The sequence below is a fragment of the Aspergillus welwitschiae genome (assembly GCF_003344945.1).
Source record: "Aspergillus welwitschiae strain CBS 139.54b unplaced genomic scaffold BDQ94scaffold_69, whole genome shotgun sequence".
NCBI classification, from domain to species: domain Eukaryota; kingdom Fungi; phylum Ascomycota; class Eurotiomycetes; order Eurotiales; family Aspergillaceae; genus Aspergillus; species Aspergillus welwitschiae.
Window position 1 is genome coordinate 58209 of NW_020798763.1, and position 12101 is coordinate 70309.

Below are 12101 nucleotides of genomic sequence, written 5' to 3' on the forward strand. Positions count from 1 at the left end.
GGCTTATATTGATGCTTGATGATGCTAGAAAACAGGAACCAGAGAGGTGCTCAGGAGATTACGGGTGGTCGAGCCGTAGGCGGAAGGAGGCATCCCGCCTGGCCAGCAGGCCGGATCAAAGTCGGCCCGAAGGCCCACACCCTCCCTCAACAGTGCTCAATAGGAAACCGTACGGCTCAATGATATTCCAGATTACCATGTATTATGCAGTACTGTATTTAAATGACGTCATGCAGGTTGTCTGGCCCAATAAATCTGGATTAGAGGGGTATCTTGGCGGAGCCAACGCTTGCTTTGCCTATCAATGTTAAGAAATTAAGTGAGACGACAAGCCAGCCTATAGAAGCCAGCCACATAAGTGAATCAATCTATACCCACCCCACTTAAATCAGTCACGTACAATGAGCTATGTGTCCCAGCTTTGTCTAATTTAAAATAGTTGGGGTTTGACAAGCCTAGATACAATAACAATACTCTGCTATGATGCACTTTCAAAAGTGTGCGGATATTGCTCATTCATTCCAATACGAGAACCTAAATCGATCATGTTCTCTTATGCCTATCCGAAGCTTCCGTCGGGGTCTAGTACAACTCGCATGATTCGTCTTTACCACATCACCATAAGAACGCCCCGATCAAATGCGAGCTCTTCAACTATACTTTCTCTGATACTGGAGATGGAAGACACCTCTATGAGGCACTTTCCTATGTATGGCGCAGTGACGGAGAAAGTAGTGACATAAAATCTCAGTCAATCATATTGAATGACTGTACTTTTCCGGTTACAAAAAACCTTTATGCCGCACTGTTTCACCTCCGAGATTATCAACTTGGAAGAACACTATGGGTTGATGCAATCTGTATTAACCAGCACGATGGAGAAGAGAAGAATCAGCAAATTCCTCTTATGCGGACAATATATGCACAGGCTAATTGCGTCATTGTTTGGCTTGGAGAGGCCATAGAAGATGGTAACAAAGCACTTGAAAGTATTCGCTGCCTTGCAGAAGACAAGGCTATGAAAGACAGACCCTCCAGTCCCCAGGAATGGAATATAAATTATGATGCGTGCTTGAAGTTGCTGCAGCGAAATTGGTTTCGCCGTATTTGGGTAAGAAAATACATCAGAGTTCATATATATATATATATATATCTCTCTCTCTCTCTTTCTGACCTATCAAAACAGGTGCTTCAAGAAGTTGGTGTCGCGCGATGTATTTCCATTATGTGTGGCTCTGTCCAGATAAACGGGCATGTCTTCTGTGAAGGTCTCAGTAGATTGGATCTTACTTCCCCTTTACTAAGACTCGTTCACCCAGTCATACATCTCATACGGGGCGCCATCTTTCGGCCAAAATATGAGCTTGATTCACGCGGGACCTTTTCCATAGGTGAATTGATCGACATGTATCATTCTCACCAAGCTACCAACCAGCATGACAAAATTTATGCTTTACTAGGCCTCAGTGTTGATGACCCTAGTACGGGTGCTCTAAAACCAAACTATGACCTCCCATGGAACGAGGTCTTTAAACAGACTATTACATACATTCTCTCAAGGAAATGCTCTGTGGATACTTGGTCCGGTAGAGAAACAGCAGTTATCAAGGGCGAGGGATGGATTTTAGGTCAGATTGAATCCATTCAAGGAGGCATTGCTGACTATGGACAACAACGCATTAACATTCTCTTCACCAACACTGCTCAATCGTTGAGCTTTAAAAAAATATGGGGGACTGAATGGATACTGCAAGCTTCCGCGACGGCGATTCAGGAAGGTGATATTGTTTGTCTTCTGCAAGGGGCCTCAAAGCCAAGCATCATTAGACTATGCAGAGACTGTTTCATAATTGTCAAGGCAATAGTGATACCTCAGCAAAGCTGTGAGAAAGGGAGTTGGGATAAAAAGTTTCATCACGAAACGCATTATGAAGAAAGCCCCACCTATGTTATTCTTCTTACCTGGGAAATACCCCTGGGTAATGCTGAAAGCAAGGATGGGCCACAAGGTCCAACTGATCTTAATATGAGAGTCCCTGAATATCGAGAGGAGCCTCGGGAACACAAAAGACGATTACATGATATGGCGCTCATCATGGAAGATATTGTTAAAGGATTATTGGAGCTGGGAGGCTCTAAAGGCGGGTCGGTAGAGCGTCTGCTTTCTCAGGGTGGAACAAAAATACCAATTACCGAAGGGCTAGTCAAGGCAGCAGCAGAGAACACCAGTCTTGGTGGACATGAAATCATGGAGGTTCTCTTTCAACACCAAGGAGCGAGCCTACCAATATCTGAAGATGTGGTTAAGACAGCAGCAGGGAATACTGGATCTTGTGGATACAAAATCATGGAGCTGCTCTTTCAACACCAAGAAACAAGTCTATTAATCTCAGAAGATATTGCTAAGACCGCCGCAGGGAATACTGGATCTTGTGGATATCAAATCATAGTACTTGTCTTTAAACGCCAAGGGACAAGTCTATCAATATCTGAAGATGTGGTTAAGGCAGCTGCAGGAAATACTGGATCTTGTGGATACAAAATCATGGAGCTGCTCTTTCAACTCCAAGGAACAAGCCTACCAATATCTGCAGAGGTGGTCAAGGCAACAGCAGGGAATACTGGAGACGATGGAAACGGAGCTGAAATCATGAATCTTCTATTTAAGCACAGAGGAGCAAGCCTATCAATCTCTGAAGAGGTGGTCAAGGCAGCAGCAGGGAATAGTGCATATTATGGAATTGGAGCTGAAATCATGAAGCTTCTTTTTCAACACCGAGGAGCCAGCTTACCAATCTCTGAAGAAGTGCTTAAGGCAGTAGCAGGGAATCCTGGATCCTGTGGTTATGAAATCATGAAGCTTCTCTTTCAACACCAAAAAGCAAGCCAATATATATCTGAAGAGGTAGTAAAAAGAGCAACAGAGAACTTTGGACTTAATAGATATCAGATGATTAAGCTCCTCTCTCAACACCTACGAACAAGCCTGCCAGACTCTCAGCAAACCAGCGGGTAAATCACATCGAGCAACATTTACTTATTTGATAAATTGCAAGAATAATCTAGCTAGATTTAGCGCTCCCAGACTTTGTTTCCAGTAATTTGTTTTGTTATGTTTGAGACTTCATATCCAAAATCCTGTAAAGCGTCTATTATCCGATAAAGAGAAATTATTGTATCTTATTATCTATATACATACATATATATATATACATTGAATTCTATGGTCAACGCAACGAACATAGGAAAACATAAATATTCGATGATCAGGCCTGAATTGCAAAACTGCCCTTCTGCATTTAGTTTTCTTCTACCCAAAGTATCAATATATCACTCAAGAAAAGTCTCAAAGGCTTGGTCAGGGTTCTATTCATATGATTTCTAATGCCGCTGGATAAAACAAAGTCTAGTAAGTAAGAAGGTAGATATACTAACTTAATGTGAGAGCCGATCAAATATGTCTTATTTGGTGCATCTAGACTAGAATATCGAACATGAGGAGGGAAAGAAGGAAGTGTGGGGGAACGCGTGTAAACAACAAAAGTAAGCGAACGAAGCGAAACAAACAAAGCAAACAGAACTACATCATGTGACCCAGTCATGTGCCTACGAACGCCGCTCGCCATCGCACTTGGCTCCTGCCTGTGACTATAAATACTTAATCTTCTCAGAGTCGTGAGTCGTGAAAGAAGATATTCTCTATAATAAGAACAGACCCTGGCACCGGTCATTTCTTATAGTAATAGAGCAGCTCTTTAATAAAGTTTTCCAAATATGAGAAGTCTATTAAACCTTAATACATGCGGAATAGAATGATCCTATTCTGGATATCACTAAAGAATCTAATACCACTGGTTATAATAAGTTTTAGTAACTTGAGAAGATATAATACCACAGAGTGCCCAGCCTGTTCTTTAGGATCCTATCCGCTTATCATATCCAGATCTGTCTACACAGATCAGATAATAAGAGGAAATTTTTAAAATAGAATAAAAATAAATAACACATAGATCTGAGTTGCAGTTCCTAGGTTTTTGCTTAGTAATCTTTTTGTTTAAACTAATCCTTCTATTTCAGTGCACGATAAATACTTCAATACTTCATTCTATTACTAGTACCTGGATTTATCCCATAGGAAAATAATTATCTTATCAGAATATGATTAGGGCTTTTCAAGTAAATGATTGCAAAGGACTTAGATTATAAGAAAGGTAAGACTTCGTGGCTATCTATCTATATTGAATAATACGCTCACACTGCTATTTTGAATGTTAGAGCAATGCTTTTAATTGTTTGTTTGTAAGAATTAGCAGCCTTGGGCATCTGTGGTACAATGAGCTCATTGCTTATCATTATATCTAAGGTCATCTCTCTAGTGGATTGTGCAAGTGGTGGCGCCATCTTAATGGTTGATGATAATCACTGATGGTTAATCAGGATTGATGATCTACCAGGGAGATCATTTGGCCACGACGTGGTATCAAGAAGCTGCTTGTATAGCTGAATACAGTATTGAGAATCATGTGACTTTCATGCCATATAATACGCCACCTTCAGTAAACTTTTCGGGCGTGTGACAAAAGAGGTGAAGTGCTTTCTTAGCATAGGGTTTGGGAGACAAAAAAAATCCCTTAGGGGTGACACTGTTTTTACAATCAACGGTACATATTTTGGAGGTATGTATTGTTCTTGCTTATGTTTTAGTCTCTTCGAAACGGAGGGCCTCAGATGTGTGAGCCTATTGGTCTTAGCTATGTATAGTATAAACTCTTCTGTGATCTCTGGATCATTCAGTAATAGCCTCTAGTTCGCCGCTTGCCTTCAATTTAGATAGTCGTATGTCAATTGACAAGTGAGTAAATGCCACCTTACGTAGTACATGTCAATACAGTATACTGTAATGTTACACCGATCCATGCTTTCATCTACTGCCAAGCTTCGTCTAGCGTGTACTCGCGTTGGGGTTACTGAAATCAAAGAGTGTAAGTGGTGATACCGGTTTCCGGATCAGCTGTATAGCGGGTAAGTCAGCCTTCCCCTGAAGAGTACATAATAGCTGACTTGGATATGATATTGATATAGAATGTAAGTCAGCTTTTCTGCAAAGACTATATCAGGTATCTAATAGCTGACTTGATCATGATGCTGGCATAGGAAGTAAGTCAGCCTAAAATAACTTCAGATATAGTAATTATTAGCTGGGATAAAATACCGGTATAGGAAGTAAGTTGGCCTTCCTATAAAGAGTACATCAGGCGTGATAATAACTGACTGGGGTATGATACTGGTATAGCGTGTAAGTCAGCCTTTTAAGGAAACAGCTTCCTTAAATCACGCGATTACTTCCTACCATCTCTACTTTTGTTAATTGCAATTTCAGGAAGATTGGGTGTTAGAAACCGATACTGAGATTACCAACTTTATTTTTCCTCCTGAAGGTGAATCAGTGATGGGAATACACGCACTGCTCCACCATCCTAGAACTGTCTCCGAGGTATATGTCTCCAAAGCCTTCAGAATCCTGAATATCCTTGATACAATGCAAGCTAAATCGTCGTGAGATCACTGGCCATTACTGGGTTCACCCAGTCAACATGAATGCTTATATTAGCGTGGACAGACTCCACTCTGCCGCTACACAATCTTCAAGCTACCGTTCAGAGCCCAACCCTGATATTACTAGCTATTACTCGGTTCCCAGACCCAAGAAAAATGCATGCCTTAGCATACCAAAAGTCCTCTTTTCCATTCCGCGTTTCCCATGCCTCCCAGGTAATATTTACTTTTCCCTGACAGATTGTTTTGCCTCTTATTCAATATGAATACTTCGGAAAAAAACAGAACTGAAAGATAAATACAAGAGACCAAGAAGTACCCACCATCATTGTTTACCGATTATTAATCGCTTTCATTTGCTCTGTCAATGGCTTAAGATGTGTGACGAGCAGCATTCATGCATTGACAGACATCAGGCTGTGCCATCACGCGCTATTTTTGTGGGAAAGAATCACTCAGATCAGCTGCAACTTCAGCTGTCAGCAGGTCTAACACACCCATTTGACTATATATCATTATCGCACTGCTGGGGCAAACCGACAGATGGGGAGAAGAAGCAATTCTGTACCACACCTGAACATTATAATGAACGATTGACTGGGTTCAGCTATCGCAGCCTTCCAAAGGTTTTCCAAGACTTTATCACAGTGACCCGAGAACTTAACAAACAATATCTCTGGATTGATGCGCTGTGTATCAAACAGGGAGACAGGGAGGATTGGGAGAGGGAAGGTGCAAGAATGGAATAAATATTCGCCTCCGCATACTGCACTATCGCGTCGAGTTCAGCATCTAGTTGGAATGACGGGTTCCTTGATCGCACTCAGGATTGCGGACGATCACAGGGAGCCACTTCTAATGCAAAAGACATTGATGATTTCCGTGAGTTTATTGATAAAAACTCATTGAATAAAAGGGCATAAGTGCTGCAAGAAAGAGCACTTTCTCGCCGAACCATCTATTTTACTTTACATCAGACATACTGGGTGTACATGGTGTTCGTTGCGAGAATTTCAGCAAACCAAGATGGTAAGTTCCCCTTATATTAGGTGAAACTTGGTTGACACCAATCGTGCTAGTCCAGTACCAGATTATATCTGCTTGATCCACAATTTCCTAAAAGCCTCTTAACTTCAGGCTATGGATCGACAGCCTCATTTGTCTAACAGCTTGTCACTGATGATTCCTGTCGTGATCTTACCTATCCAGAAAAAGACATGGTCGCTGCATTTTCTGGCATAACTAAGCGTATTGCAAATGCTTTATCTACTGAAGTCAGCTTCGGAGTCATCCATTGCATTCTTCCTCGGTTTCTCTTGTGGAAGCGGGCTGGCAAGCATTTAGCTCCTATTCGTTACAAGGATAAAAATGTACCCTCATGGTCTTGATGTTTTATGATGGAGAAATCGACTTTTTGACATATTTACCTCTCAGGGCTCCAAGACCTAACAGCCTAGGATTTGACGAGTCAGAGCACGGCATCAATATCCAAGTTCGACATTTTCAAGGTTGTTATACGAAAGGAAAGAATGGGAAGCATATGATATTCCGCAGTAAAGATAAAGTTGGCTTCCTCTACTTCGATATGGATTCGGCGGTCAAGGTTAAGTCTCAGGACTGTGCTGTCATCGGGGTCAGTGAAGATGATGATAACGATGACCCTGACAAGGAATACTATATACTTGCAGTACGAAAAACATCAGGAAAGGAAGATTATGAAAGACTGGGGGCTGGGCGAGTGCGAGCACACTACGGTTCGAAAAGGAGTACTTCTGGAAAGCTTCTGTGACTTAGTCTATCCACTCCCACCACCATCAACAGCAACATAGAACGATGGTTTCTATACTGCTGACGTTGAATAAACCGAAGAAGACTCGAGATGAAACTCTCTGGTCTTCGGCAGATAGTCAGTAGAAGGCAGACTGTCAAAGGTACAGGGTTTTCTGAATACTGGTGTCATCACTTATATTGTTTGATTGTTTCAACAACCCCGAGGTGAAACAAAGCTAAGCCGAATATAGGACTGGGGGGGCACAATTATCTTTTTGTATCAGGTGGGATACAGTGAAGGTATCTTTTCACTGTGACCCAGCAATCTAAGTATTCCGCTTCTTACCACAAAGAACTCGGCTATATGGGCGATCAGATGGCTCGAGATACGTGCCCGAGGGAAAAACGTGGAGCCAGAGAGAGAATGATCAGGTCACGTGACCAAGCCATTCAGACCTTCTACCCAGCCTCTTCGGCGTCTATCCCCTTGGCCCTGAGGCCTACATGTTCCTGGCTTTGGTCAGGCGCATCCGGGTCAGGATCGAGTTCGACCTGACTGAACTGCTCGAGCAAGCCTGTTTGCAGCATGAATTCGGCGATGCAGCGGATAGCCTGCGGGTCTGATATGATAGAATCGGAAGCAGTGATCTTATCCTCCGGTGTGGATCCACGTACGACAATCATCTTATCTAGTACCTCCCAGCATAGCCTTACGAAGCGGGAGCAAGCTAGGATGAACGTGCCTAGGAGTCTGGGACCCCTCCCCTTCACCTGCGCCTTGATCTTGTAGAGGAAATAGATGATCCTGTAGGGAAATTGGACAAGGCTGGTTCTCTGCGTACACATCTACATGACAATGGAAGCGCACACCTTTGCCAAGCTCTTGTAGAGCGCGAGGGTATTTTTCGAAAGGGGGCCATGACCAGGCGCCTCGTGGGCGCTGCTGTCACTGTTCGGTCCACCTATCCTGGTACTTACCTCCGAACGGCCCTCTTGGCAGCAGATGCGGGCCGGATTATTGTTGTTCCGGTCCGTTCCCGCATTTCGCCGCCTCAGAGTCTGCAACCTTGTTGCCTTCGACCCGATATGAGGGGCGTGCCTCTCGACGCTTCTTTATCTTTGCTTCCTCACCACCCTAAAGATCGATCTAGCGCGCCCTTCCGCAGCATCTTTACCTTAGCTCGAAGCGACGAGCTGGATCGGGTGGGGCGACCGGCTTATAAGAAACACCGACAACCACGAGGTAGACGTCAGCGAGCAAAACCAACCCTGACACCGACTACCTACACTGGGCCCTACGGCCTCGAAAACGCAGACATTACCACTGCATCGAACCGCCGAAAAGCAGAGCTTTTCTGCCCCTTTTTCACACGTACTGCGACGCCCTCCCATCATAATACATTGACTTCTGGCACCGCCGGCATCGCGTTGATTTAGGCGTTCGCCCGTTAATGCTGTCGGAGGCGCCGTCAGGATCTCCAATACGGAAGTCTACACCTTGATGTAATCTTGTTCCCTATGTATCCGACTCTATATTAGTCCCTGTAATACTCTTTCTTCCTCGTTCGCTAGCACAGCATCACGACATATCCTTTTCTTTCCGTCTTACCCCGAGACATGGCCCCATTACTGGGCCATGATGCGCCCTTACCTTCCCGACGAAATGGCCACGAGATGACACCTTCAAAGAACGTTCTCTATGTCGACGCGTACGACTCTTTCTCTTACAATGTTGTCGCCATGCTTGAGGAGGTGTTGGATGTGAAAGTCACGATCATGCATATTGACTCAACATGGCCGGATGGGAACGCTGCTGAGTTTCTTAAACATTTCGAAGCCATTGTTCTTGGGCCGGGCCCCGGTGATCCACATATACCGCATGATGTGGGAATTATGGAGGATATCTGGAGCCTGAGCGCCGCAGATATGCTTCCAGTCCTCGGAATCTGTCTCGGTTTTCAGAGCTTATGCCTTCGTCACGGTGTTCCCATTCACCGGCTACCATATCCGCTCCATGGCCAAGTTCGCAGGGTTCAAACTTCCGATGAAGATATATTCGATGGCGTACCAGATCTGGAGGTCACACTGTACCACTCTTTATACGCCCAGCTAGACACAGTCCAGAACGACCGCTGCGATAAAAGATCAGACATATTCGCAGCACAAGAGCTTGATGTTCTGGCATGGCTGCCCTTGGAGGAACAGGTCTCTACCGATTCGGTTCAGCTGACCCAACTTCCAATGGCTGTCCGCCATAAGAATAGACCCTTCTGGGGTGTTCAGTTTCATCCAGAATCCTGCAAGTCGGACAGGGAAGCATGCAGACAAATGCTAAGGAAATGGTGGGAGATGACTCTCTACTACAACAAAACGAGTGGACGAGGCAGTTTCCCGAAAGTGATAAGCACCTGCCTCCAAGAATCGGATGATATAGCTTCTTTACCGAACATTGTGCATACCATGTCGACCTGGTGCACATCTACTTCAAGATCTTCCTCCTTCCGACAGTTCTACGCTAAACCGCTGGATTCGGCATTAATCTGCGAGACTCTTAATAGTCCCGGTTTTCCGACGGTGTTGTTCAAATCCAACGGCCGACACAGCATCATATCCGTGCCTAGTCCTGGCAGCTGGAGGTTAGAATTCTTCGCGCAGACTGAAAGGCTCTTTTTGGAGAATCTTCATTGCGAGGATACCTTAGAAGGGCATTCTGTGATTAACACGCCCTTGTCGACCAGCCAATTTTGGGATGTCCTTCGGTACTTGATGGACCTGAAGAAGGTTGAATCAGGCAGTCGGGATGTCCCGTTTTGGGCAGGATTCCTCGGGTACTTTTCATATGAAATGGGGCTCGCTTGCCTTCCTCACCCAAAAGACCACAGTCACAACTCCTCGGTAGAGGATTCGGAAGATACAGTGGATGCGAGTCTACTTTGGACCGAACGAAGCGTGGTCCTCGACCATGAGTCTGGCCGTGTTACCGTACAATCTACCCGGGAAGCTGATAACCAGCCGGCCGGATGGCTTGATGAAACAATGCGACTTCTACAAGATATATCATCTCATCCTGCCGTCGATAATGTCGACAGTATTACAACCAACACAGTAGCTCTGGATTCTATACTCAGTCGATCCACGGCACAATTTCCCAATGAACAACGCTACAAAGAACAGTTTGATGCTTGTACCGCCGAACTGCACGCCGGTGAATCATACGAACTGTGCCTTACTTGTGAAACAGTAATCACAGTGCCTTTCTCCGAACCAGATTGTGATAGCATGGACTTCCCTTGGCTGTTGTACAAGCGCCTTCAAAAGTACAATCCTGCGTCGTTCAGTGCTTATGCAAAATTAGGAAAAGTTAAAGTTCTAAGCAGCAGCCCTGAATGCTTCCTCAATTGGGACCGGGAGTCTCTTCTCGAAATGAAACCCATGAAAGGTACCGTGAGGAAAACGGACAATATGACGCTTGGAATGGCCCAAAAGATTCTCAGCTCGACCAAGGAAACCGCTGAAAACCTTATGATTGCAGATCTTATTCGGCATGATCTCTATGGTATCTGTGGTTCAGGTGGCGTATTTGTCGAAAAGCTTCTCGAGGTCGAGGATTATGGACATGTGTATTCAATGATCACACATGTCAAAGGCCAGGTTGATCCGACTCGGCCTGGGTTCGCTGCACGAGACATTCCAGAACTGCAGTCAGCGGATATGTCAGCATACGGGCTTACGGCTCTGCAGAGATGTCTTCCACCAGGCTCTATGACTGGTGCCCCGAAGGAACGTTCTTGCATGCATCTCTCCTCTATCGAGTCTCGTAGGCGTGGAGTGTACTCTGGTGTCATGGGATTCCTGGATCTTGGGGGAGGTGGCAGCTTCTCAGTACTTATCCGCACGGCATTCAGCTCATCCAATGATAACGCTCGCGAACAAAAATGGCGAATTGGAGCTGGTGGAGCTGTCACGATCTTAAGCACAGCCCAAGGCGAGTGGGATGAGATGTTGACAAAGCTAAACACGGTCTATACCGTCTTTAAGCCGTCTACTTCAATAGTCACCAGCTAAACAAGCATGTATCGGGGATTTTCCTGCCCAGTCGTCATAGTACCATAACAGCAACCTCTATCACCTCAAAGCTAACGACCGGGACTGGCTCCATGCAAGTGCCCTTTGCCCTTTGTCTGTTAAGACATCTTTACAGGGGAACGCCGGTTGCAATCCGGGCATTCAAGCATCTTAGCCGAGCGTTAGACCAATATCTGCTGCCCGCTATCTTGTCCTGAGTTATCGATCTGAGAGAGGTGTTCTTTGTCCTGATCCGTCTGAAGATACTGGCGGATTACTGGAGAACACAAATCATGCCCACGACGTTCAACGTTTGAAAAGACATCTCTGGCCGCTCTGGTCGGAGCTCCTATATAGGACTTAGGCATTTTGTCCATCCTCGCGGCCCGTTGTGCTCGTTTTCGCAAACCGCACTCGGCCGCCCGCGGCGCCAACACCCACTCCTGTGCCCTTCCACGCCTCCGCCCACCCGCCAGTCACGCCGGATAACGGTCCGAGGTGTCGATGCATGGCTATGTGGAGAGATCGATCTGTGGATCTGCCGGACCGTTCTGCGTGCGAACCTGCATGAGAGGCGCCGTCGGTGGGCTAGGTCGAGGATACCTACAAGGAAGTCTACGGGGCGGGTACACGATGTGGAATATAACATGTTGGGTTGGATCTGTTGTATATCTACCTATCTACATGATGCATTGGATATATTGTTTTCG

The 12101-nt window shown here is 45.2% G+C and overlaps 6 protein-coding genes across 6 annotated transcripts; 3 read left to right on the plus strand and 3 right to left on the minus strand.

Moving 5' to 3' along the window:
* Positions 1 to 483: 483 nt before the first annotated feature.
* On the plus strand, positions 484 to 3145 carry BDQ94DRAFT_185224 (HET domain-containing protein; the record flags this gene model as incomplete). The annotated part of the gene is made up of 4 exons (XM_026774828.1): positions 484 to 585; positions 626 to 1111; positions 1187 to 1979; positions 2034 to 3145. 4 exons carry the CDS (start codon positions 484 to 486, stop codon positions 3014 to 3016), a joined length of 2364 nt encoding a protein of 787 aa, XP_026620130.1. The 3' UTR covers positions 3017 to 3145.
* BDQ94DRAFT_154598 (uncharacterized protein) lies at positions 3098 to 3605 on the minus strand (the record flags this gene model as incomplete). The annotated part of the gene is made up of 1 exon (XM_026768318.1): positions 3098 to 3605. One exon carries the CDS (start codon positions 3600 to 3602, stop codon positions 3300 to 3302), a length of 303 nt encoding a protein of 100 aa, XP_026620131.1. The 3' UTR covers positions 3098 to 3299.
* A 1989-nt stretch (positions 3606 to 5594) lies between these two features.
* BDQ94DRAFT_163931 (uncharacterized protein) lies at positions 5595 to 7345 on the plus strand (the record flags this gene model as incomplete). The annotated part of the gene is made up of 8 exons (XM_026769845.1): positions 5595 to 5655; positions 5842 to 6288; positions 6346 to 6438; positions 6481 to 6544; positions 6574 to 6585; positions 6641 to 6716; positions 6804 to 6937; positions 6991 to 7345. The coding sequence occupies 8 exons, from the start codon at positions 5595 to 5597 to the stop codon at positions 7343 to 7345; spliced, it is 1242 nt and encodes a 413-aa protein (XP_026620132.1).
* A 440-nt stretch (positions 7346 to 7785) lies between these two features.
* BDQ94DRAFT_175926 (uncharacterized protein) lies at positions 7786 to 8369 on the minus strand (the record flags this gene model as incomplete). Its single annotated transcript, XM_026772584.1, has 2 exons — positions 7786 to 8131; positions 8305 to 8369. The coding sequence occupies 2 exons, from the start codon at positions 8367 to 8369 to the stop codon at positions 7786 to 7788; spliced, it is 411 nt and encodes a 136-aa protein (XP_026620133.1).
* A 58-nt stretch (positions 8370 to 8427) lies between these two features.
* Positions 8428 to 12101, plus strand: pabA (aminodeoxychorismate synthase pabA). The gene has a single exon (XM_026768319.1). It carries the CDS (start codon positions 8944 to 8946, stop codon positions 11389 to 11391), a length of 2448 nt encoding a protein of 815 aa, XP_026620134.1. The 5' UTR covers positions 8428 to 8943; the 3' UTR covers positions 11392 to 12101.
* Positions 11567 to 12101, minus strand: BDQ94DRAFT_120318 (uncharacterized protein). The gene has a single exon (XM_026763747.1). The coding sequence runs from the start codon at positions 12038 to 12040 to the stop codon at positions 11741 to 11743; it is 300 nt and encodes a 99-aa protein (XP_026620135.1). The 5' UTR covers positions 12041 to 12101; the 3' UTR covers positions 11567 to 11740.

Excerpts from the sequence above, each read along its gene's own strand:
- pabA (XM_026768319.1), top strand. The coding sequence starts at position 8,944 with ATGGCCCCATTACTGGGCCATGATGCGCCCTTACCTTCCCGACGAAAT.
- BDQ94DRAFT_120318 (XM_026763747.1), bottom strand. The coding sequence starts at position 12,040 with ATGTTATATTCCACATCGTGTACCCGCCCCGTAGACTTCCTTGTAGGT.